Genomic DNA, 26,984 nt, shown 5'->3' with positions numbered 1-26,984 from the left:
TGACCGTGTAGGAGAGGCCTTTCTCAGCCACCGTGCCAAGGCTATAGAACTCTCTGCCCCTGGAGATCTGGCTCACTCCGTTTCCTGCTTTTGAAAACTTACCTCTTTAAGAAGGCCTTCAGGCTGTTACAGCAAATCTTGGAGATTTCATGAGTCTTGTTATACTGTTTATTCCTGGCTCTTGTCTCTTTCAATCTATTTATGGTGCTTTTATTGTCTGTGTTTTTAATGATGGTTGTAAAGCCACTTTTCCTGTACAAAAGGCAGGAGATACATATTTTAAATAAAGAAAGAAAAATGTGCAATCTGTGGAGAAGACATACTTTTCAGCAGGGGGGCACCCTGTGTCCTAGCCAAGGGTCTGATTATCCTTTGCTCATCTTAATCATTTGGTTTCCTGCAAAGTGGGACTCACAAGTTATACATGTGGTTGCAGACAGTATGACCTTTTGGCTCTAGTTTGCAGAAACGATGCATGTTCAATGCTAAGAAACTGCATTTATGAGCAGTAATTGAGTTGGAAAAACTGGATATAAGGAAACGCATGGTTAATTAGGATGCTGTCAGATGGGGTTTTACATCTTGTTATCTCACTCTTTAAAGGGGCTTTACACAACATTGTCATCTTTGCCAGTCTATAATTCCCCTGCACTTAAATTGTTGCATTTATGCCTAAAATCCAACTTTTGTAGAACAACATATTGATTGCCAGAGATACTCTTACCCCTGGACTTCAGGGCCAAAGTCCAGGATCTCCACACACCCCAGGGGCCTTCATATCCTTTTTAGTCTGTCCCAAGTGGTGTGGTCACGTTCAAATATGTTAAATACTGTGGATGGGGGCTCTAAGGGCCTTTACGTCCAGGCTCCAAAATTACCTAGGTGCACCTCTGTTGATTTCACATGTGAACTGCTGGTAGCACTCCTATCCTATCTTTTTGGATAAATGTGGTTTTGATGTGTCCAGTTGTTCGGGGGGGGGAGCCCCATTGGCATACCTCTGCCCTTCCTTGCCAGAGCACACTCATCCCTTGCAGCTGCCACCAATGAAGCACGGCTTTTTGGCGGGTGGAGGGGAGGCTAAAACTAAACTCTTTTGTGACTCAATGCCACACTTACTTAGCATTAATACTGTATTTGTGTTTACATTGTATTTGCACCTATAGTAACATTATGTAAATAAGTTGGCAAGGTATAAGTCATTTAAAACAATTACTAACAGAGGTGTACACAGGTATATGTGCTGTGCCTGCACAAATCCAGACACAATATAAACACAAAGGGTAACAGGGAGAATCAATAACACCATCTTACACTATGGCCAGCCCACTTGTGTGGATGGAATATAGGGCTATGAAAGCACACACAAAATGCTGGTGTGAAAGCAGCCATGCAAGTCTACTTGCAACTCCAAGCAGAAAAGCAATAACTGGTTGGTGCTAAAGAGCACACCTGGCATTTGGAAGGCCCTTGAGGAATCCTTCCAATTCTTGTTATTAATAACCTATAAATGTTTTGGTTTTGCCTTGGCAATGCAATGCCTGTGCACAGGGGGGAGCTATTTTGGCCAATCTCCCCTGCCTTTGGAAGTGCCCTGTCACCTTCTGAAACTATGTCCCTGAGGATCATGCAGCCCTGATCCAGCACGGCTGTTCTTATGATGTCATGGTTTCAGAAGGTAAACCACTTTGGGCTCCTTGGAGGGAGAGCGGGATATAAAATGTAGATTAATAATAATAATAATAATAATACAGAGTACTTCTGAAGGCAGGAAAGATGGCCCCAAATCCTTCCCTCCACATGCACAGCTGTAGTACTGCAGAAGTCTCCAGTTGAGAGGAAGCTGCTCCCATTGTGGCTACACTTGCTCTGGACGTTGGTCAATATATTTTCATAAGGCTCCAGTAACAATTAAGAGTGGGGGACTACTTAGGATAGCTATTTTCAAGAACTTTATTTTGGCTGACCTGGAAGCAAATTAAATTCAGTGCAGCAGAATTTTCCATGGGCCCACATCATGGACACCCCAGGTAATATACCTTAATCTGGACCAGATTAAGAGCTCCTGATTGAGCCTTATGTGTAGCGTGTGAATGTGGTTGGTTGATGTGGAAAATGCCTTGTCCACATAGGGAATTTCACCTTTCTGTGGCTGTTAAAAATAGTTTTGGTTTGGCAAGGAGTTGATAAAATGTTAATAATGCACAGAACTCACCAACTACTCTTCCGTGTGCCTCTAATATTATCCCGCCGCTGCTGCTTGTTTGCAAAACAATCCTCCCCCGTCCCCAAATGAAAACGGTCCTTTTTAATTCTGACCCGGTTCTGGCTGGAAAGGGGTACGTAAAACTCTCAACACAGCGGCGGTTTCGGATCGTGTTTATTAAGTGTCTCTAACATACATATCCCCTATACGTCTTTATCATAAATTATCAACTGCATTTAACATATCCCCCTTTTTCGCTTCCTTTCTTTTCTTCACCTTTGTTTCGCAACAAGTTTATTCAAATTCTACTTCTGGCCCGTCCTGTCCCCCACTGTCCCGAGGAAACCATTCATTCAGAAATTCCTTCTTACCAGAGATTGCGACGGGGGGAGCTCAATGCCCCCTCCATTCAAACTTGACTGGGGCATTGTGATTGGACAAAAGCGCTAGAACCCGGATCTCTCCTCGCTTCCTCATTGGCAGTTAGAAAGTTTTTCCGCGCCGTCCAGGTGGAATTGGGGAGCAGGCTTTTGTTTGGACTTCTCTGGCACCCCAGGTGCTTTGTCTGCGCCCCCGCCCACCGTCGGTGAGGAGGCACGATGGCAGTGGCGGAGCTCTTGCTTGCGATCCTCAACGATCTGGCGGACGATGAACTGCGCACTTTTGCCTACCACTTGTCCTTCATCCAGCCTTCTGGGATCCCGCGCGGGAGGCTAAGCGGCGCCACGCGCGTCCAGCTGGCCGAGCTCCTCATGCAGCACTACCCCGCGAAAGAACTGGAGGTCACCGCCGAAGTGCTGCGTAAGATCCCAAGGAATGATCTTCTGAGAAGATGCCACCTCCCCCTAGGCGAAATGGCGAGGGCCGGGGAGGAGCCACCTCCTAGGATGGAAGTCCCCATGCAAGCGGCGGCAGCAGGTGAGCCCGGGAAAACACCCTGAGCCAACTGAGTACCAGGCGTTATTTGCTGCTGCTCAGAGCCTCATTTTATCCGAGGCTCAGTCCCGGGTCGTCCTGTGGTGGTTTGTATTAGGGTTAATACAGTACCATTAATATACATGGTGCTCACAGAACGCATATGAAAATAGACAGGCCCCTGCCCCCATGAACTTACAATCTACTTTTTGACATGAGGGAAGGTGGAGAAAGGGAGGCAAGAGTGGGAACAGATGCAGATGTAATGGCACAGAATGATGTGGGCTTGAGGCCCAAGGAGTTTAGTGAAAGACTTCTCAGAAGAGGTGGGATAAGAGGAGAGGAGGTTGAAAGAATCTCAGAAGCCTGTTGCACACATTATGTTTGCATGTACAAATCTGGAGACACGTACAGTTATTCATACACTGTTCAGTACACATACAGTAATGTTCATTGTATTACATACAGTAATACACTTCCATTCTGCAGCCTGCATTTGAGGGGTTCTGTGCCCAGACACTCACATAAAAACATGTAAAGTGCTTGTGTACAAGTACCTGTACACATGTACAGCATAATGGCTGGACAGGGGTTCAGAGAGATGGCACCATGTTGGTATCCAAACTTGTAAAGAACTAAGGAAGAAGAGTATGTCTCGGGGCACGTACAAAGTCCCTTTCATCCATCACTGAGTAATCCTTAAACAACCTCCACACAGATGGTATTCCTAAGCAACCTCTGCACATATGGGATTAGCCGGGCGAGTTCCTTGAACAGATAGAGTAATAAGTTTGATTCCTAAGTAAAATTGCCTTTCCCCATCCTCCCCACCCCCTTTAAAAACTACACAACAATTAAAAGGTGATGCTTTTCCTGGCATGGGGAAACTTACTGACAGATTTCTGCCTGCTATCAGCCTCTCAAACATACGGGAGCAGCCAGGCCAAACAAAAACAAAAGACCCAGGTTGAAAACTCCACTTGTTAACTGAGCAGCCTTGTCAAGCTTCCTGTTGGTTCTCTTTCTAGAACTAAATATTTTTGGAAGGGACATGAATGGAGTTTACAGGGAAAGACCTTCAGAAGAATGAGTCGGTTAATTTTTACTTTGAAACAAATTGGTGCAGAGCAGGGAGATTGTATGGGAGGAGAGCTGGTCTTGTGGTAGCAAATATGAATTGTCCCCTTTGCTAAGCAGGGTCTACCCTGATTTGCATTTGTATGGGAGACTACATGTGAGCATTGTGAGATATTCCCCTTAGGAGATGGGGCCACTCTGGGAGGAGCATCTACATGGTTGCATGCAGAAGGTTCCAATTTACCTGCCTGGCATTTCCAAGATAGGGCTGAGAGAGACTCCTGCCTGCAACCTTGGAGAAGCCACTGCCAGTCTGTGTAGACACTATTGAGCTAGATGGACCAAGGGTCTAACTCAGTATATGTTTTTATCTGGCCTCTGCTGCTTGTTGGAAAGTACAAAAGGTAGAGAAGCTTTGCTCAGCCTCAAACTACATTTGTCCTTGCAAAGATATTTAAGAATACAAGGCCTTATTCAAGAAAGCAGATGGACTGTAGAGGCAGGGTACTTTGACCTGTGCTAACCTCGCATTGGTTAACACATGCAGACAGAGACCAGTGTGACCAGTGCAGTCTGCATGGCTAACTTCTGCTGCTTTAAAAATCTCAGTATTTCTCCAAAGATGTCCCCAATAGATATGGCTTCCCATTTAACATGGCAGCTACAATTAGGGTGGGTCAACTGACCATTTCGATTTCTGGAAAGACCCTGGCCACCTTTCAAATCAATTCATGAAACTTCATAGCCTATCAAAAAAATGTACAATTCTATCTGCCCCCACTTTCCTTTGTTAATTTGTGGCCTTAAATAAATTTGCTTATTGATTATAAGGCATATTGATGCCACTTTATGTAATGATAACGTTGTGTTTTGGGATTGCACTGTCAAGGTTATTTTAATTCTTCATTATGCATACATAGCCTTGGGTGTTACATAATGTGACTAATATGCTTCATAAGCAATAAGTAAATAAAGATTCTTTAAGGCTACAAGTGACTAACTTAGGTATGTTTGGGAAAAACTGGGGAGGAGGGAGCCTTCTTGTGTGGTTACCTGGATGTGCATGTGGCTCTAAGTAGTCCTGTGTCACTGCAGAGGCAAGCAGGAGGCACTCCATGCCAGTTCCTCTCCTTTGCATCTAATTCTCTCTCCTTTCCCTCTCCACTCCATTTTGCAGGGCAAAATGCGGGCTCCATGCGGGTTCCAGAGTCGAAACTGATGACACTGGCCGGAAACATGGGCAAGAAATGGAAGCAGATCGGAATAGAGTTCCTAGGCGTAACAACTACACGCCTGGAGCAGATTGAAGAGGAGAATTCCACGGAGGCCATGCGAGCCTTCTATATGCTTATGGAGTGGAAGAATAATGCAAGAGAGAGAGCCACTCCAGCGCACCTGTTTGGCATCCTGAGCCAGGAGAGGGTGCCTCTTGACCATGATGCTTATAAGTTCCTGGTAGAGAATGCTTGAAGGAATACTTGAGTGCAGGGTGACAGGGCGCACCCACCTGTGCACAGACAAGGTATGCCTGCCCCCAAGGCCCGCCTGCATGGGTGAAGGGTGCAGGCCGACCCTGGATCCCATGTAACCTAGGCCGTTTCTGCCCCTGCCCGCTTGGCGCCCTAAGTGGCCACTTAGTTCGCTTAGTGGGCAGGCCGGCAAGCCCTGGTCTTACCTAGTTTCAGGAGCTGTCCATGCTCCTGATTTGGGGTCATTTGTGAGTGAAAAACAAGCTAGGAGGCAAGGAGTATGATTGTCTGCTAAGCATCAGCTGGGTAGGATGAGTGGGCCCTCCCCAGCTTTTGAACAAGGTAGGAAGAAGAAGAAATGTCCTGCCCTTCTCCCTGCCTCCTACCTTGATCTTTACTCACACAGAAGCAGAAATTGGGATAAATTGACTCCCCGCAGCTCCAATCTCAAATAGTCACACAAGAGCAAGCAGTTTAACAATGTTTCTCCTTTGGAAACATCACCTCATGGTGTCTGCAGCTCCAGACCAAACGTTTTGCACTCTCTTTCCCACAACACCTTTAAGTGGGGCTTGGATAACCAGGGAGGAGAGGTCTATCAGCGTCTACTAGTCGGAGGGCTATAGGCCACCTCCAGCCTCAAAGGCAGGATGCCTCTGAGTACCAGTTGCAGAGGAGTAACAGCAGGAGAGAGGGCATGCCCTCAGCTCTTGCCTATGGGCTCCCCAGTGGCATCTGGTGGGCCAGTGTGTGGAACAGGATTCTGGACTAGATGGGCTTCCTTGGGCCTGATCCAGCAGGGCTGTTCTTATGTAACCTTTTCCCCTCCCTCAGAAAAACAAACATACACCCACAAAGCTAGGATCTCTGTATCAAAGTTTTCAACTCAGTCACCTGCTGCTAATAGTTTAGCAGCAAATGTTAGTCTTGGGACTAAACCACTCCTGCACCAGGGTCTCCTCCTCCTACACAAAATCCCGTTGCTTGGGGGGGGGAGGTAAAGGGTGGGGGCAGAATGAGGCACCTCGCCAGTAATTTTCCCTCACGGCCCAAATGCAGCTCCTCCATGGCTCACATTAAAGAGACAGGTCAACCCTCTGTTTCCTTCAAGTAACTGGAGGAGGGAGCAACTCTGCCCCCTTCCCTTCCATATCCCAAGTGTGTTGGGATGGGAAGGAGGAGAAGGGTGACATTAGTCGGTCTTTCCTCTCCCTCTCATCACACTCAGTTCAAGAGGAGTAAAAGGGCGGGAAGTGGGGGTGGGGGAGAAAAGCAGCTCTGCCCCCTTCCCTTCCACCCCCCAAGCATGTTGGGATGGGAAGGACGAGAAGGGAGACGTGGTCTTTCTTCACAACACACTCGCAGAACAAGAGGAGAAAAAGGATGGGAAACAGCATCGAGCTTGGTCGGAACTGAAGCTTCATGGTCCTCTGAGGGCGGCCACTTTGGTTCTTCCTTCCTCTTGCCTCCTCTTGTTGCTGAAAAGGTCTGTGTTTCAGCATCAGCAACAACACCCAAGCCTCCGCAGCCCCTCCGCAGCCAGAGCCTTGATCAGCAGGGGAGATCGGGCCGGCCGCAGCACTCCGCCGCTGCCCTCAGCCACTACAGGCACACAAGAAGACCTTGGGTGGGCTGCCGGTGGGCCACGGCCTGTTCTCAGCACAGTCGTGCCCTCAGCTGTCAGGGGCAGGTGACAGAGCAGCCGGCTCCTGACCCAGGGCATTATTGGGAGCATTTGGGGGGCCCAAGTGGGTGTGGGGGACCAGACTTTCACCTGGAAGTCCAGCAGCGGCCCTCTAATTTTTTACATCTTTGTGCAGAATGAGTTTTGTTCTGGGCGGCACGATCAAGGCAGCGTGTGCCCGCACCTGCATTCAGAATGTGGCCTTCCTGATTCAACCTGAGTGGGATCTAACATGAACTGAGCGGACATCCAGAAACTTTTGAGTGCGTGCATGTGCACACGACTTAGAGGGAATAGTGAAGTTCAGTCCAAAAGGTGCCTCTGGCTCCCAAAGCTGAAGAAGCCGGGTATATGTGTTGGTTCCAGTTAGTCTTTTTTGGATCAGTTGGGCTGCTGCAGCTGCCTTGGCTGATGGAGTTTTACTCCCTAAATGTTATTCAGCAACAGATGAATAAAATGTTATTCAGACGGATTCCTGTTGATACAGAATATAAATGCCGCTTCCAACAATGTCTCTGTTTTCTAATGTCCACACAAATGCAGAGGATACCAAATAGTGCATTGATTTTGGATAGATGTTTGCTGATGCTTCACATCTTCCATCAATGTTCTGAAAATATTGAGATCCATGCCTTTCTGTAATAAATTCTTAGCATGCTGTTGTGCTAATTCGGATCTCTGTAGATAGTTTCTGAAAAGATTATATGTATATCTAGCATTTTCCTTCAAACTGTGAAAAACATTACCTTGAGACACACAGGATGCAGTGAGAAGAACGGAGTCGGGTGGGAGGCTCAAGTGACATTTTGCCCCTGGCCCCTCTAAAAAAAGAACCTGGTGGGGAGAGGTCTTTGCTGCAGGAGGCTTCTTTGGTGTTTTGGGTTCTTCTTTATTTCTTTTCAACTCCCCCTCCCCTAATTTTCAACTGGCCAAATAAGAGAAACTTCCAGATACACCAGGTTGCACAAGCAGCAGCTTGTGCAACCAATCAATCTCTAACACTATATATATCTTGTCAGTCTCTAACACTATATATATCTGGGGCATTGGTGTTAGAAAGTGGTTATGAAGTAGAAGGATTAATTTCTAAGCTCTATTCGACTCTGTTAGGACAAGAGTTTAAAAATTGACTGGATTAAAATCCATTTGGGAGATGGGTTTACCAAAGGTCTTTAATGAAGGGCATGGAGGATCTGGTCTAGTAAGTCTTTACATTCAGTTTCAGCTCAAATTAAATAAAATTATATTAAGATAATCCATAGATGGTATATGACCCCAGTGAGATTTGTAAAGAGATGGTCAGATTCTTTTTTTGGCCTTGTTGGGTATCTTTTTCAGGAGAACAAGAGTCATTGAAATCTAAAGACTTATTGAAGCTATTCCCACAATCGGCATAAAACGGGCTATGGAAGCCTAGCCCGATTTCTCCCAATCATGAGTAGCAACGAGAGCCATGTGGCTCCCCTTTGAGGCAGGCCCACTTACAGAGCCCGCCGCTAAACCCAGGTTTGGGGCATGAGAGCACCTGAAAAGCTGGTTCCTTGATTGTGTGTCAGGGTGGGGCAGCTCCATGCCGCACTGACTCACAAGTAGCCTCTGGACCAGGACGCTACAACAAGCCTCCCGCTATTGGGAGGCTCCCCAAAAGGCACCGTGCACTTGCGTGGTGCCTTATGGGACTTCCAAGGGCCAGGAAGCCCCCGGACCCCACCGTCTCAACCAACTCCATGATGGAGCCGGTAATCATCTGGGCGGTCGATCCAGCCACCCGGGGGGGCTCCCTGATAGTCTGTGGGGAGGTAAGCACTTTCAGGCTTCCTCCCCACAAAAGAGGGTAGCCACCTTACATGATCGTGAGGATCGTTTTATTCTCTTATATGTTAATAGCAGCCCAACTGATCATTGTTAAAAACTGGAAAGGGAGTGTTATCTTTAGAGGACTGGTATAATAAACTTTGGCATATAGGAACAGCTTAAAAACCAGCCTATTGTCTAAATATTCCAAAAGGTATGATTCAATCTTTATCTTTATGATCTGGCATGGTCTATTATTATTTTTTAATTATAAAAATTACGGAAGTAAGGGAACAATTCAAGTTTGGAAAGATATATTTGTTTAAGAATGATTTTGATGTCATAGATTGTCATCTATCAAATGTTCAGTCAGTCCTTTATTACGGTCATGGACCAGTGCATAGCTAAAACATACATACTTACATGCTTACATACAAGAAAAGAGACTCAGCATAATAAAACGGACAGATTATAACACAATAGTACCAAAATTAGAGCAGTTATGGTGAACTCCAAATAGGTCTGACTGAAAACCTTATTAAGCGGAGCACCCTCCATTGCAATCATGAAACAGGAATCACAGGGGAAGGAAAGAAAAGAACAGAACATTATTGAAAACCTGAGCGGATGGTGCAAATGATATTACAATACCTTATGACAATTACCTCAAATGTTATTTCTTTATTTCTTTGGATTTCTTCCTTCTCTGAATTGTAATATTGTATGGTGTGTGTTTTTAAATAAAGTTATTTTTTAAAGAAACAAAAACAAATGACATTTAGAAGTATAAATGGCTTAGATTAATTTTTTAAAAGGGAAATCTTATGTACTAAGTTCTGCATCTTCCGTTTTGTGTCTTTGGAACAGTAAAGTGTGTTTAAATATGATACCTCCCCCCAAAAAGGTATTGCATATATTTAAATGTTCCCCCAAACTTCTTTTTTCCAAGAAACCCCAGGGGAGTGGGAGGAGGACACCGGTCCCCCCGCCCATAGCTTCAAAATTGCAGGAAAGTATTTTACATCTCTACTTATACATGACAACATCTTCATGTTAGAGGGGCAGAAGGTACCATTCCACCATCTGCTGGCTTAGGCAATGTATGAACTGGGGCTTAGTCCCTAATGCATCACTTGTGAGTGTTGTCTATGCAGTAGAGAAAACAGAAGAGAGCAGTTTTGGCAGGTTCAAATGATACTGGCCCCAGCATATGTGGGGATACATTCTGAGAGCACACCTGTTGGGACATCCTCCATTGACTTGTATGCAAGTAACTTCTCAACTTTAATGCCAGCTTTTTCAGGATAAGATACACACTAGAAAGAGCGGGGAGGGACTCCTTGCTTTGCTGATACCTTTAAAGTTTTTGAGTTTTGGATTGCCCTGCCAATGCAAAATGCAATGCAAATACATACAATTTATTATGTCCATATTGCAGATTTGGCAGGAAAGGGGAGACTGTTAAGGATAAGCATATCTAATGACAGCTCTGTAGTGTAGTCCACTTTTAATCCTGTTCTATGTTTAATATTGTGCTAGATTGTTTTTCATTGTTTACTCACTGAAGGCCACCTTAGAATTGTTTTATCATGGAAAGGCAGGGTAAAAGTTGTTAAAAATAAAATAGATCAATACCTCACTTCACTTCCATTCTGGGGAGAAAAGAGTATATAGAAACCAGGTGTATGTGTCACTAATGATTATAAGAACAGCCCTGCTGGATCAGGCCCAAGGCCCATCTAGTCCAGCATCCTGTTTCACACAGTGGCCCACCAGAGGCTGCTGGGAAGCACACAGACAGGAGTTGAGGGCATGCCCTCTCTCCTGTTGTTACTCCCCTGCAACTGGTACTCAGAGGCAGCCCTGCCTTTGAGGATGGAGGTGGCCTATAGCCCTCTGACTAGAAGCCATTGATAGACCTCTCCTCCATGAGTTATCCAAACCCCTCTTAAAGCCATCCAGGTTGTTGGCTGTCACCACATTCTTGTGGCAGAGAATTCCACAAGTTGATTATGTGTTGTGTGAAAAAGTACTTCCGTTTGTTGGTCCTAAATTTCCTGGCAGTCAGTTTCATGGGATGACTCCTGGTTCTAGTGTTATGTGAGAGGGATAAAATTTATATTGACTTTCTCCACACCATGCATGATTATCATGTCTCCCCGCAGTCTTTTTTCTAAACTAAACAGTCCCAGGTGTTGTAGCCTTGCCGCATAAGGAAGGTGCTCTAGGCCCCTGATCATCTTGGTTGCCCTTTTCTCCACCTTCTCCTGCTCTACAATGTCCTTTTTTAGATGTGACCAGAATTTCCCATATAATGGGAAATTATATGCCTTTTTATAATCCCCTAGCCCCCATAACTTACAGCTAATGAAATCTAAGGATGATGGCCTGTGTCATATTCATGGGTGAAACAGCATCTGGTGAATACGCAGTGGGTGGGGTGGGGAGCACCAAGTGGTGACTGCAGGGCCTTGTAGCCACAGTGCAATGGTCCCCATTCAGTTCTGCTCCAGGTACAGTTGGGAGGCACACTGGAGAATATGTTGGGGACACACACACCCCAACCCCAACATTAAACCCAGAGCCACCAACCCAGAATTATATGGAACCCAGGCCTGTGTCTGATTCCACTTTATAAGAGTTTAATTAAATGCCTGAACTCAAGGTGAACTGACACCCAGATCTCAGGACTGCCTCATGTACTGCTCTGTGAAAGAGGAGGCAACCCAGCATTGTACTGTGAAATGGGTACTCACAGAAACACAAGGGCTAGGCCTGAGCTAATCAATATGCTAAAATGTAACTCACTATCAGATAATGTCTGTGGAAGAGGCCAGAGGCTGATCTTCCCCTTCCTGTTGCAAGTAGTCTATGTTAATCCTTGTCAATGATTGCTCTGCTATACTCAGTTGCTCTCTATAGAAATTCGACTCTAGGTAAATGCACACAAAGAAAACACCTGTAGATTTAGTCCTTGTACTAACACCCTTTGTAACACCTTTTGGGATCAGGCTAGCAAATCTGGGACAAGAGAAGATGCCCATTTGCAGCTCAGAGATGCAGCAGATTTGCTTTGGGCAATGTCCCCTCCTCAAAATAGCAGCTAACAGAAGATGAGATTAAGATCTCCCTAGACTGGGCTAATATCCAGAATAATTAAAAGACATTATCCAGAAGGTAACAGCATTTTCACCTTTCTGGGGACCCAAGAAGGGTGAGGATTTTTCAAATAGACTCTATGGGGATCAAAGGAAGATACAACTATAAAGAATGAGGCTTTTGCCTACTAGCAATCTTGTGCCTACAAGCAAGATCTGCTCATGAGCAATCCCAGAGTTTGCTGCTAAGCCGCGGGGCAACAAGCAGGAACTCTGTCCATGGACAGGAACTGTCTGTGACTTCCACTGCGCAGTGAGAAGTCAAGACTTCCCCAGCCATGGTACCTTCACTCTCTGCCTCGCTCTGAGCAAACTGTCTGCTTGACCAGCCTGCTTGACCACCAGAAGCCAGACCACCACTCCCAAGTTGCTGTTCCCAGCTACAGCCTCTCTTCTTCAGCTGAAAGATCCACCGTTCTCAAGCCTCTGACCCTGGTAATATGCTGCCTTCACAAGCCTTGGATCCCTCTTCCCTCCTTCCTACCAATCACTGCTACCCCCTTCCTAAGCCCCCCCCTCCTCCTCCTTTCTCTGCTTCTCTCTAAATGTTTTATTTAGGATTTGTTAGATTGTTAGATAGCTGTAATTACCGACTGCACACACATATGTTAACTAGGCACATTGCACTACACCTTGAATCGGAAACATGTTTTTAATTTGGATGACCTGTTTGAATTTTATCCTGATGAGCAACTTTTTATAATAAAGCCCATTGAACTTTCTGAGTGTGTCTCTCTCTATCTCTGTTTGCGCGCCCAGATCCTACATGGTCACCATCTCCAAGAACCAATTCAGTTTGTGTATGATGTGACTTTGCCTCTTTCCCTCTGAGCATGTACAGAGTGCAAAACCAGGTGTAGTTCACAACAAAGGGCTCATTCCCAGCGTGTGCAAACTGGCAAAGAGGGAAGTCTTACTCTCATGCCAGAGAGATGCACCCATTGATGGTAAAGAAGGAGATGGTAAAGAAACGATCCTTCGTGGTTTCCCTCCCCCTTTAAAATGCCTGTAATCCTATCTGTTCCTTTGCTCAGCTTTTGCAGCTATTTAAAGGTTGTGACCCTATGCATACTTACCTAGAAGCAAATCCCACTGAAGAGTTAGGACTTAATTTTGAGCAAACCTCCTACATAGGATCACACTGTGCGAATACACCATTTGTACTTTGCTGCAACTCAAGCTGGCATTACTAAGGAACATCCGTTTCTGAAACCAAGATGGCACATAGTATAGCCATCTAGTATCTGAGAGGAAAACAGACACATTGGTTGACATCTAGAGCAACAAAACATGCAGAAAGATTTTTCCACTTGTGCAAAACTGTCTTGTGTTCCGACTAGTGTTGTGCTACCACAAGTACACCTGCAGCATGCCTCACCTATTTCGATAGGAACTTTTGCACCAGAGGGCCTTTGCAGAATCACTATTTTAAACTCAGCTACACTATTCTCTTGCGCTAGTGCACCAGTACTCAATGTGCCTCTTTGCTATGAAGGTCCATTGTTTTTTGTATGAAGTGACTAAATAGTTCATAGCGTGGATCTGAGTATAAAGTTGCTTTGTAACAGCCCTGCTTTTATGAGTCTGATGCACATTAATTGAGCAGGGGATGGTGATGGAGAAAACATTGCCATCATGAGCTCCAGTGGCAAGCCCAAACAAAGATTGAAGTGCTGGCCAATGCATGTTGTTCCTCTCTCTCTTTACTTACTTCAGAGTTTGTCTGCAGGCGCTATAAATATATGTGTTTTGTTCATTGCATAACATCCGGCTTCCTCAATACTAACATTTTCCAAATGCAATAAACACCGCTTACATTAGGAGACTCCTTGCCAAATAAAACAGATGGAGCATGTCAGCTAGATACAGCTGACAGGCAAGCTTTAGAAAAGTACATTCAATAAGACAAGTAACCCAAATGCATGGTAAGTAGCTATTTACTAGTTCAGCTCCGGAGTATGAATTGAAGATCTAATTGGCAGAAGTTGTTTTGGATCTGGCTGTGTTCCCTCTGGTCTGTATCCATCAAAATACATTTGTCACTTGCAAATGTATAAAGGATATATCAAGAGAACATGGACCTTATTTAGGGGAGTAAATGACCTGTACAGGGTGCTTTCCAGATTAGCTGCTCAACAGCAGCAAAATGCTTCTGTTCAGGCAAATCACATTTGAAACGTAAACAGCAGGGGGAGCAGTCTTGCGAAAACTAACAAACCGAAAAAACCAGCAACTTTCTTAAGCCGGATATACGACGTCATAGCACTATATTGCAGCGATTAAATTCAAAGCTTTGGAAATCTTTACGGCACCCTGCTGTCAGCATAGGGACTGTGGTGTCACAACACAGGAAGTATGGAAGTGCACTTCAGAGATATGATGTGACCCCATTGCAGGGTCTAATCTGGAAAGCACCCAGGCAGGGTATTTGGGCCTGCACTTGTTCACATGACTAAAAGGGTCAGATGTGACCATCAATGGCCCTCGCCCCATACTTCTTGCCCTCCTTCAGAATGCCCAAGTGATGAAATGTTGCCTTCTATAGGGACAGCATGTGTCCCTTATTTTGGTGGCAGGGTGAGCAGCTTCTTATTTTGAGAAGTTTTTGGTTGAAAAGTGGTATTACTTGAATATGTTCTAAATAATAACAATGCTGGCATTATTCAATAGCATATAATTCAATTACATATATGTCGGTGATACTCAGGCTCTTGATTACCACTGCATACACCTCCTGCCCTCCCCCAACCAGCCCCCCCAAACTTATGTCCCTCATTCTGGCAATGAAATGTTGACAACCCTATTGCACATACTAGCATGCTGTAGCTTTTCCTGACGCTTGCAAAGTTTGCAGAAAAGGGCAATGAAACAAGAAAAGTGTAAAAGCTCGTGTATTTTAGGACAAGGTCCCACCACCGTTGCAGAAAGCACACAAGTGAGAAGGGAAGGTGTGACACAGGGGAAGGCACAATGGCTACAGGTCTCTGCCAAGCCTCTCAATCTCATCCAGGAAGAAGTCCAAATCTTCTCTGGTGACCGCTGGGTTGGTGACCACCTGGCGGAAGAAGTTGACTTTGCTGCCATGTGGTTGGTAGCTTACCATCATGGACCCTTTCTTCATCATCCGCTCCTTAATAGCAGGAGCTACCTAGGTCAGGGAAAACAGGAAAGTCATTTTAAGGGATTGAATTAGGGTGTTATGGGAAGGAAAGAAGTAACTTTTCTTCCTCCCCACCCTTTATCACATACCTGTATGGTGTTTATTTTCAGAGATGGAGCTAATTTCTATGAATGCTACTTTGGCCTTCATGTACTGGAGGAGGGCCATGTCCCTGCATACTCCGCAAGCTAAATCTTCATGTATAAAAGGATGGGTGCTCCATCCTGAGACACAGTTATGCATACACCCAGTTCACACAGCTTTTCCCCTTCAAAAGGAGGAGGGAACAGGTGCACTGTGTGTCCATATAGCTGGGCACTGGTGTGCGGCAACTAGTTTATACGTGAACACATTGCATGGAAGACTGTGCAGGTAGGGACTGGTATGAGCACCCAACTTACACCTGATGATATTCTCCCACCATGTGAAGGTGCAGGTAACATATGAACTGAGGCTTACTCTCTACTGTGTCACTTGTGAATTCTGTCAACACAATAGAGAAAGCAAAAGAGAGTTATCTGAAATCAAGAATACAGTGCATTCTGATCCGTGGGACACTTCCACTAGATTTACAGCTGCATCTGCCTCTGGCCCTAGACTAGCCCGCAGTCAAACCAAGAGAATGACTAGAAGCCCTCTACCAATTCATTCCCGGAGGAATTCTTATTTGGTACAACTCCAGTCTGCGAACCCAACATCCTGTCCTTAGCTGTGACAGAGGAGAAGAAGGGGGTGAGACAAGGTCCTTTAGAAGAATAACGCTTTGTTGACTCCACATAGATCTTTGACCTCTCATACACTCTGGATTGCACAGCGAAGAAAGACTCTAGGATCCTTCTTTCCCCAACCCTTTAGGGGTCTCAATACTTACCTTTCCCAGTCTCACATAGTAATCGGTGCATTTTTCCTTTCCTCGTAAACTGGGAGGCACAAACCAAAAACACAGATTGATGAACTCTGGCTATAGCAGAGAAAGGAAAACAAAATGATTAGGAAAGCATTCTGGACCAGATTTCTTCAGTACCTGCCTTTGGGGGGGGGGCTAGTAGTGTGTATCTTTACGTGTGTACCCACAAAATCAATCCTATCTGTTTGTGTTACAAACAGATTAAACTGAATGTTAATCTTTGTATGAAAAGTCACATTCCTTTAGGGAAAGTAATACATTGCTAACCACAGCCTGGTTGGGGAGATACTACATTCAGTCATTTGGAAAGGGCAATAATATTTATCTCAAAAGAACGGGAGAGAAAGAGATGTGCCAGGATTCAATTCTGATTGGAAGTCACACCCTCTGATCCTGAAACTTTGCTCTTTAATTTTAGACTGGGGAGGGGCGACAGCCTGAATTTTGCATGCTATGAGTTCAGTTCCTGACATTTTCAGAAGGATCTGGACTGGGAAATCCCTCTCTGCCTGAGATTATGAAGAATGGCTGCCAGTCAGAGTAAACAATACTAGGTTCAATGGACCAATGGTCTGAATCAGAATAAGGCAGCTTCCTATGTGTGAAAATACTATGCAAATCTATAAATACAACTCTGGACATGTTTAGAGCTTTTCTCTTTTATTGCCAGTTCACATGGCCCATAGGTGACCTCTGCTACTTGAATATAGATTCCATTCTACGCCTTACCTCTATCACCAGCTGAAACCCTTCTCTCTTCTTAATCTCAGCAGTCATATAGCTATAAAAAAAAAATGAGAATGCCATTGAAATTGGCAAAGAATGCCAAAGAAATTGGGCTGAGCTACATGCCATACACCAGCTGGTGCAGAGCTATCGACTCTATTGCCTAAGGACAAATTGTGGAAGACCATTGCTATGGGAACTGGATCCCAGATCTGATGGTACACTCCCACTAGCTTGGCTTACACCCCTACAGGAGTGTTTGACACAGTTGATGTGTGTCTGTGATCAATGGCGCACCTAGGTAATTTTGGTACCTCGACCGCCCCTGCTGCGAGGGCTCACCCTCGTAAAAAAAACCCCTACTGCCGCTATTCCAACTGCACAAATATGCTGGATTGCCTCACAGTTCTCAAGGGCTGCTGGGATAGATGGACAGGCCCAGCAGCGGCTCCACCCGCCGCTGCTGCTGTGGGTGTGGGGGGAGAGAGGCCTGCTCTGCTCACCCCCACCCCGCAGCTGTGTACATGGTGGCTAAAATTACGGGGGAAAGATTGGCAGCGGGTTAGCAGCGAGGCGGTGTGGGGTGGTGGCAGGAGGCCCCCCTGATGTGGAGGAGGCCCCCCAGGATCTTGGAGGCCATGGTCCGGGGCCCTAAAATCTGGAGGTAAGAGCACCTCTGTCTGTGATAAAATAGTCCAGGAATAAGCAGTGTTTTTGCACTGGAGTTTGGAATAATCTAGGAAGCCATAAAGAGGGGAAAGCACGGCAAATGCATTTCACTTTCATGAGGGTCCAATACAGACTCTCTGATCTATTAAAATCAGGCTGACCACATGGTTCATTCCTACAGCCTGAGACTTACCTCAGATGCAATCTTCATTACTCAGTTCCCTCCAGAGCAAGTTTGCAACATCCCTGCATTCCTGCATTCAAGTATCCAAATGGCCCAGTTTCCTCTTGGATCTATTCTATTACCACAGGGAGATTGGCTCTTCCAGCAAACTCCATCTCCTGTATAGGTTTTCTAGCACCTTCTGGGAGTTCTTTTTGTCTGTACCTGGCCCCCATTGTTTTCCTACTGGATCACCCATTAACCATGACGGCTAAGCCAATCACCCTTTCTTAGAAGATAACTGTCCAACAGCAGTATTTTGTATTTTTGTCATCAAGATAAACCTGTTTTCTATTTGGTGACTTGTAATTCAATTATTTCTATTGTCTGATACAAGAAACACATTTAGGAGTTCAGTGATAGGGATGTGCACAAAACCAGTTTGCCCGGTTTGGTTCAAATTTGAACCACATTCAAACCAGGGTAGGGAGGTTCAATTTCGGTTTTGCTCAAACCCCCCTTTGGTTTGGTTCAAATTCAAACCTGTTCCAAACTGTTTCAAACCATCTCAAGCCTCCAAAACTGGGTTGGGTGGTATGCACCCATGGGTGCCGACTACCACCCAAACCCCAAAGCAATCAGACACTCCTACAATTTTTAATGATTTTTTGAAAAAATATATTATTTTTCTCATAGGGTATAATGGAGACTCAAACCAGCCCATTATTTCCTATGTGGAGTACCTAGGGGCACAAAACTGGGGTGGGTGGTAGGCACCCAGAGATGCCTACCACCCACTGAATGGCAAAGCAATCAGACACTCCTGTGATTATTAATGATTTTCTGAAGATTATTTCAATTTTTGTATTCCTCCCATAGGGAATAATGGGGATTTGAGGATGCCCCATTCCCCACCTTTGGGGGGGGTAACAGGGCACCCCAAAGTGGGTCTGGGGGCACAGCAGGGCTGGCCTTCACCCCACCAAGCCCCCCACCAAGTTGATAGGATTTATTGTTGATTAATCAGGAATTTTAAAACAATTAATTTTTGTCTCCATTGGAAACCATTGCCTGAGGCTTTCCATTCAGAAAGAACACTGTGTTCCCTTTCACCTTAATAGCTTAATTGCTGTGAACCCAACTCAGAGTTCAGAGCAATAAGCTATTAAGGTCAGTAGGTGAAAAGGCACTCTGTTATTTCCTATGGAGCCAATGCATGTCTATGGCACCAAAAATTAATTCTTTTAAAATCCCTGATTAATCAGCAATAAATCCTATCAACTTGGGGGTGCCTTGTGGGGGTGGAAAGCTCAGTAGCTTTCAGTTTGTAAGAATGAAACCCTTTCTTCCCAATCCTTCCTAATTTGTCTAATTCTATTGCTTTCTTTCACTCTGCTTCATTAACATAGCCTGGACCTGTCCCCTAGCTAGACTCTCTCTCTCTCTCTCTCTCTCTCTCTCTCTCTCTCTCTCTCTCTCTCTCTCTCTCTCTCTCTCTCTCTCTGACACTGCTTTCTTTTGGCCTTTGGTTGCTTTCGCTCTCCCTCTCTGCACTGAGTGCTCTTTATTTCCCTTTGTCTCTGGTTCTTCCTTTCCCCTGCCAATGTCTCTTCTCTGACATTGATTGTTCTTTGGCCTTGTTTGCTTCTCCCCACCTTTTCCTTTTTCCTTTCTTCCTCCATCTCTATTAGAAATTAGCCTTGATTAGAATAAAACCTTCTTTTTCTCTCTCTCTCCCTAACTCTGACCCTTTTTAACCTGATAGATTTCCTTGGACTCTGACACTAAGGCTGTTCTCACGAACAGCCTAACCCAGGCTAGGGCAGCCCAGCCTGGGTTGGGCTGCTCGTGTACAGCACCATGATCCACATGGATCCCAGTGCCTGCCTAACCACTCTGAAGCCCAAGGTTAAGGGTGCGAGTGCTCCCTTAACCCTTAACCCTGGCACCAGGATCGTGTTTGTGCTCAGGCTGCTTGCAGCCTGAGGGCACACAGAGATGAGTGCCTAGAGCACCTATCTCATGGGGGCATCCCCCAATGCACCACGCTAATCATGCAGTGTATTGTGGGATATCCAGAGGCTGGGATGCATCCTCCTGGCCTCCAGAGATCCGTGCTGCTGCGCTGCTTAGAACAGCGCGAATTATGTGGGTGCACGATTCTCACACTGAAGACAAACTGAGACATCATCTGGTAGGATGGTAGGTTGAACCCTGCCTTCCCCCCACCTGCCCTCCCCGCCCCAGTATCAGTTATGAGAATGCCCTTACTGTGTTGCACCTAGTCCTTGTCACTGTTTGCTTCAATTGTTAATCATTATTCAAAGGTTTAGTTAAAATCATTTACAGTTCACTTGCATTCTGTGTTGGGTTGTTGGTTCACCTCACCCTTTCCCCTGATCCCTTCTCTGACACTGAGAGGCGGGCCTCATGATCGCAGAGACCCGCCTCCATAGGGTTTGCGGGGAGAGCGAGCTAAGCCTGCTCTCCCCGCAGACGAGCAGGGCAGCAGTCCTGGGTGGCCGAATTGGCCACCCACACGACCGCCGGCTCTGTAACGGAGCCAGCAGGGGCTGGGAGGATCAGGGGCCGTGCGGCCCCCGGAAGCTCCAGTATGCCCTGCGTGAGTGTGCAGGGTATACTGGAGAGACTCCCAAGCTGGGAGGCTGCTTTTAAGCCTCCCAGTTGGAGGTCTCTTTCTACTCAGGATCCAAAAAACCGGGTTTGCAGAGCGCTCACTCTGCAAACCCGGTATAAGGGGCGGGTTACTTGAGCAGCTTACCCGCTCAGGAACCACCAGGCTCGCAGCCGAGCCCGGTGGTTCACATGGACTGCAAAAATCAGGCTAGGCTCCCTTAGCCCGATTTTTGCAGTCCGTGTGAATAGCCTCTGAGTATTCTTGAGCCCTGGTTACTGCTCTTAATTTTATTTCTTTGCTTCTTTCTTCTTCTATGCTCAATAGAACTTAGGCTTGGTTAGTGATTTAGATACATTTGCCTAGTGTGTTAGCTCACTGGTTAGTTAACTGTTTAGTTATTCATTACCTAGCTAATTACATACATATTAGAGAATCCACTCTAGTTACAATATAATAATATATAACTTTATTTGAACCATTAAATCTGTGGCTGTTTTTTTCTTCTGGGGACTGCTTGACCAAGCCTTACAATCCGAATTTAGGGGTACCAGGGTACCCTGCATTTCACCCCAACCACACCATCACCCTTAATCACCACACCATCACCATCACACTGTGTTTCACCCCAACAACTCCATCACCACACCCTCACCACACCTAGTAAAAGCAAATGCCCTGTTCACTCTCTGCTCCAAGCCTCTCGTGCCATTAGCTTTCCACATCAGCCACAGCTTAAGGCAGTCTACTTTGCGTCCACATTGGATGGTTGCGTCTCCCATGTCATAGGCCATGTTGTAGAACTTGTCCGTCTGGAAGAGGTAGGTGGCTTTGGCACAGTGACATCTCTGCAGCAGACCCTGCCAGGGAGGAGAGGTCAAAGCTAATAGAGGTGGGACCTTGCCTGTTTGAGAACCAAGCATCCACCCTGCATAAACCAGTAAGAGCAAGAGGAATATGACCAGGTCTTTATGTTTTCAGCAATTCCACACAAATCTAAAATTTTGAACTGGGCATCAAAGTCGACATCTTTTGAATCTCAGCTTTTGCTAAAAATCTAAACTTTATTTAGAAGTCTCTAGCACTTATGGATGTGAATATACCCTTAAGTGTTTGTAGACAGTGAGGCTGTTCACACAAGCAGCCCTACCTGGCTGGGGCTGCTCATATGAAGCGCTAGATTCAAAGCCGATCCTGGCGCTGCCTCCCTGGGTAGCTCGAGTTCTTTCCTCAGGCTTTTACCTGGGTAAAAGGGTGGAGTGCATCCTTTTACCCAGGTCTGGGATTGTGTGTCTGCTTGGGCTGCAGGCAGCCCACACAAACACAGAGCTGGGCACTTAGAGCACCCGGCTTGTGGGGAAATCCCTCAATGCACTGTGCTCCTCGTGCAGGACATTAAGTGATATCTGGAGGCCGGGCTTCATTTTCCCAGCCTCCACAGATCCGCGCTGCTGAGAGCAGCACAGACCTTGTGGGCGCATGAGCTGTGCGCCACACAGAGGCTCTGTGGTCATCTGGGGGGAAGGTAGGTGCAACCCTGCCTTTCCCACCTGCCCCCATCACCCCAGAAATGGTTGTGTGAATGACCTCCATGGCTAACATCCTTATGTGAATGACGAGATGACTAATGAAGCACTTGCATAATGAGTAAAGTTCCGCTAGTGCAAGAAGATCACATTGTTGCACTAATATTTGCACAATTGCACAAAAGTTCAATTTAGAGCCATCAAGGTGTGGTGCAGTTGTGCACTGTTGCACAAGCATGCTTGTGGTAGTGCAACAGTAATCTAGAACGTAAGGTCTAGTAGTAAGGTCTAGAACGTAATCTAGAACGTAAGGTCAAGTAGATAGTACAACAGCCTTGCACTAGCACGATGTTCTTCCACAAGCGCTTCATTAGTCAGGATATCAGCCAATGCTTGGTGAAAGTTCAGAGCTAGAAAGCAAGCAGTCAGGCAGGATTTCCCTTGATCAGAGTGTGGGACTTGCTTGTCCTACATGCTCTCACATGCCCCTCCCCTGCAATAGCTAGCAGAAGTGAAGTATGCACGCATATCTCTTCAGTTTGTGGATCATGTGCAGGAAGTCACAAAGCTCAGCTCTCCTTGCTGACAAGGGGCAAGGAACATATGATTTGGAGGTGGAGAATCCTTCAGTTGAAATATTCACAGCCCCTCTATTTACAGAAAGGCTGCCTTCCTCTGAAGAAAGGGAGCAGAGTTGAATACTTACAGAGGTGTCTCGGAGCAGGAAGGCAGAACACTGCAGACCAGTCATAAGCATTTTGTGGGGGTTCCAAGCCACAGAATCTGCTCTGTGTGGGGAATGGAAAGGAAATACATTAGGCTTAGTCCCACATTTATATGTGAAACCCAAATGCCACGCCATGCATGGAAAAGCAATGCAAAAGAGTGGGGAAGGAGGCAGATCAGAATGTAACTTCTGTTACATTACAAGGCTTCTCCAGAAGACAATGAGGCTATTCACACACACGGAGGAAACCGGGCTAAGGGAGCTCAGCCCAGTTTCCCCCGTACGTGTGAACTGCTGGGAACCGTGCAGCTCCTGGCATTAGCCCACTTAATTGCCCCTGCCAACAAGGTTAGCAGAGTGAGCACTCCACTAACCCTGTTTAGTTGGTTGTGAGTTGTCACGGCACAGCTCCATGGCATGATGACTTGGAGGCCTTCCCAGAATGCGTGGGACATCTTGGGATGTCTGGGGGCCAGGTGGCCCCCAATCCTCACCGCCCCTACCAGCTCCATGACAGAGCTGGTAGTCATGTGGCCAGCCAATCCGGCCATCTAGGGCTAGCCTGATGATCATCTGCAGGGAGAGCAGGCTTGACCCACTCTCCCCGCAAAACTCTATTAGGCTCTACACACCAATCTTATGTAGAGCCTCTACAGGTGAAACTCGGAAAATTAGAATATCGTGCAAAAGTCCACTAATTTCAGTAATGCAAATTAAAAGGTGAAACTGATATATGAGACAGACGCATTACATGCAAAGCGAGATAAGTCAAGCCTTAATTTGTTATGATCATGATCATGGTGTACAGCTCATGAAAACCCCCAAATCCACAATCTCAGAAAATTAGAATATTACATGGAACCAAGAAGACAAGGACTGAAGAAAAGAACAATGTCGGACCTCTGAAAAGTATACAGTATACTGTGCTTGATTGGCCAGCAAACTCACCTGACCTGACCCCATAGAGAATCTATGGGGCATTGCCAAGAGAAGGATGAGAGACATGAGACCAAACAATGCAGAAGAGCTAAAGGCCGCTAATGAAGCATCCTGGTCTTCCATAATACCTCATCAGTGCCACAGGCTGCTAGCATCCATGCCACGCTGCATTGAGGCAGTAATTGCTGCAAAAGGGGCCCAAACCAAGTACTGAATACATATGCATGCTTATACTTTTCAGAGGTCCGATATTGTTCTATTCTTCAATCCTTGTCTTCTTGGTTCCATGTAATATTCTAATTTTCTGGGATTGTGGATTTGGGGTTTTCATGAGCTGTACGCCATGATCATCACAATTATAACAAATTAAGGCTTGACTTATCTCGCTTTGCATGTAATGCGTCTGTCTCATATATCAGTTTCACCTTTTAATTTGCATTACTGAAATTAATGGACTTTTGCACGATATTCTAATTTTCCGAGTTTCACCTGTATATCTGTCACAATGATTGTTGTGAATGCCTGAAGATAGATGTACTTACATTACTTTCAGGACAAATATAGGTGAACAGTCACATTTAATGAGGTCATTCACACAATCAAAAATTGTGTTCTACCTGGGTTTGGGAGCTGTGTGTGCTCCCAATTTTTGGTTGTGTGGAAGCAAGGTGGGAGGAAAACCTGGGTAGAAGTGACTGTGTGGGGTGGGGGCAAATTACTTCACTTCTACCCAGGTTTTCCTCTTAACGTGCTTCCACACAACCAAAAATTGAGAGCACACATGGCTCCCAAACCCAGGCAGAACACAGTTTTTGATTGTGTGAATGACCTCATTGTATTAATTGCTAATACCTCAGATAGTAGCCATTGTACAATAAGATTTCAAAAAACAAACCCTGCTCATTGGCTTGCAATCTAAGCAATTTAAGTGACATATACCTGAGTTTACAGATGCTCAAAATGTTTGTCTGGGATTGACAACATTAACTGTAACATTTAAGGAAGAGAATGATCCTAACACAGACCCACAGTCCATCAAACCTGACATGCAGGGGCTCACAGCACAGAACTGTGCCAATCTGATATTGTTCAGTTAGAGACACATGGTACGGAAGCTGCAGCCTCACACATAACATGTAGTAAGGTGCCGGGGTCTTGAACAGAGGAATCTGGAATTGGGACACAGGCACCCTACTTTCTGTCATGGTATTTTGCCAAAAGAAGGCATTCTTGGCCTGCTTTCTGCTGCACTTCACTGCCACCACTGTGCATGACCAAAGGGTGATATTGCAGCTGTCAGCATAGCAATGGCCATGTGACAGAAGGGGCCAATAGGATTCCACCTGGTCCCATAAAGTTGCTGACTCCAGACTGGCTCCTCAGGCATAGAGCAGACTGCTCAGACTATCCATCCCTGCTTGCCCCCAAAGAAGCCCTGGCAGTGCCCGACCACTGATATCCCAGCACAGACAAGAAATAGAGTCTACCGCTCAATCCCATCCAATAGGTGCCGGTGTTTTCGGGAGAGAAGGGCGCTGCCACCCCAAGCAGCCTACAGGGAAATAAGAGAAGCACATCAGTCCTTAGAATCCCTCTGGTCTAAACCATGAGGAGGAAGCATTTGTGTTATAATCCCTGTCTGAAAGCAATGAAAGAGCATCAACAACTCCAGAATAATTCCTAAGGAAAGCCTAGAAGCCCTGGAACAGGAGCCTTCTGATCTGTCACAGGAGGCAAAGCTGGTTGTGTGCAGGCAAGTGAACCACAATTCCCCATTCTCAGCTGATAGCTCAGGCACCCTAAATAAGTATGAGAAGTCACTCATCTCCTCAGCCATGAGAGCTAGACACTTAAGTACTTATTTAAAGGTGAAAGCTGAGATTATTCTGCACCAGCTACCAAAATCCAACCTTGTGTGGTGTGATCACAGATGTGTAGCATATATATGGCTCTGCTTCTCTCAGGCCTTTTTCTGCCTTGATTTGAGTACTGTTTGTCAGAACTCCTATTATTCCTCCCTCCAGTGGATATTAATTAGATAGTTAAACCCTCCTTTGAGCCCACAGTTCCTGTCCAACAGGTTGCCTGCTGCTTCTGTGCATGATTGATTCATCATTTCTGAAAGTAGTTCCGCTGCTCTGTGAAAGTTACATGTGCCCTCACTCTAGTTTTCCAGAGGATGATCTTGTGAGTGGGCTCATGAGGTCCGCTTCAAGCAAAAAATGTATGCGGGTAATACATTTTAACATGACTTTCCCTTATATATGTGGTACATTTGTTGGTAACCTCCAGACTTGACTTCTGTCATGCGCTCAGAATGCGGCAGCCAGGTTGGTCTCTGGGTCATCTCTGAGAGACCACATTACACCTCTGCTGATGGAGTTACACTGACTGCCTATAGGTTTCCGGGCAAAATACAAAGTGCTAGTTATAACTTATAAAGCCCTAAACGGCTTAGGCCCTGGGTATTTGAGAGAACGTCTTCTTCATTATGAGCCCCACCGTTCATTGCGGTCGTCTCTGGAGGTCCATCTCCAGTTGCCGCCAATTCATCTGGTGGCCACACAGAGATGGGCCTTCTGGGTTGCTGCTGGACTATGGAATGCGCTCCCTATTGAGATATGATCCTTCCCATCTCTGACAATTTTTAAAAAATATTTTAAAACCCATCTTTTTACTCAGGCCTTTTCAGCTTCTTAATAATGTATAGGTTTTTAATTCTGCGATTGATTTTTAAATTGTTAGTTTTAAATTGTTTTAATGTGTTTTTATATGTGTTTTTAACTGTTTTACCATTGTGAACTGCCCAGAGACATGAGTGTGGGGCGGTATAAAAATGTAATAAAAAATAAAAATAAAAATAAAAGGATAGATAGATAGATAGATAGATAGATAGATAGATAGATAAGCACATCTGAGATGACTGCAAAGGGTAATGCCACGAATGCCAAACTTTGACCAAGGTCCAAGGTGGCCTCACACCACATGGAAAGGCACTTCAAGAGAGACTTTTGGAGGAGGCAGAAGGGACTGTGGTAGGAAAGGGGTCTAAAAAGTCCCGGTACATACATACAACATTGTGTGTGGCCCTTTGGATCCTGGCCAAAATGTCAGAAGTGGCCCCTCTGTCTCCCAATTTCCTTTTTCTGGTGGCATCCAGCATTTAAAGATAAAATACTCCCTGATTATGCCAAGCACCTGCTGCCATCTGCATCTGCAGAGGCTCTCA

The 26,984-nt window shown here is 45.6% G+C and overlaps 2 protein-coding genes across 5 annotated transcripts in view; one reads left to right on the top strand and one right to left on the bottom strand.

Annotated features, from left to right (window-relative positions):
* Positions 1–2,699: 2,699 nt before the first annotated feature.
* On the top strand, positions 2,700–7,823 carry LOC128342075 (FAS-associated death domain protein-like). Its single transcript, XM_053288902.1, has 2 exons — positions 2,700–3,124; positions 5,376–7,823. The coding sequence occupies exons 1-2, from the start codon at positions 2,806–2,808 to the stop codon at positions 5,666–5,668; spliced, it is 612 nt and encodes a 203-aa protein (XP_053144877.1). The 5' UTR covers positions 2,700–2,805; the 3' UTR covers positions 5,669–7,823.
* A 7,354-nt stretch (positions 7,824–15,177) lies between these two features.
* CSAD (cysteine sulfinic acid decarboxylase) overlaps positions 15,178–26,984 on the bottom strand; it is a 29,459-nt gene continuing 17,652 nt past the window's right edge. For all 4 annotated transcript variants that reach the window (XM_053304034.1, XM_053304036.1, XM_053304035.1 and 1 more), the window contains 6 exons: positions 25,243–25,307; positions 22,796–22,877; positions 21,224–21,423; positions 17,100–17,151; positions 16,335–16,424; positions 15,178–15,451 (listed from right to left, as the gene is read on the bottom strand). In XM_053304034.1, coding sequence (XP_053160009.1) covers positions 15,278–15,451; positions 16,335–16,424; positions 17,100–17,151; positions 21,224–21,423; positions 22,796–22,877; positions 25,243–25,307 — 663 coding nt within the window. In that variant the 3' untranslated portion in view covers positions 15,178–15,277. The remainder of the gene's footprint in view (positions 15,452–16,334; positions 16,425–17,099; positions 17,152–21,223; positions 21,424–22,795; positions 22,878–25,242; positions 25,308–26,984) is intronic.

The sequence above is a fragment of the Hemicordylus capensis genome, chromosome 2 (genome assembly GCF_027244095.1).
Source record: "Hemicordylus capensis ecotype Gifberg chromosome 2, rHemCap1.1.pri, whole genome shotgun sequence".
Classification (NCBI taxonomy): Eukaryota; Metazoa; Chordata; class Lepidosauria; order Squamata; family Cordylidae; genus Hemicordylus; species Hemicordylus capensis.
The sequence above is the reverse complement of the archived record's forward strand: the minus strand, read 5'-3'. Positions and strand labels throughout refer to the sequence as shown.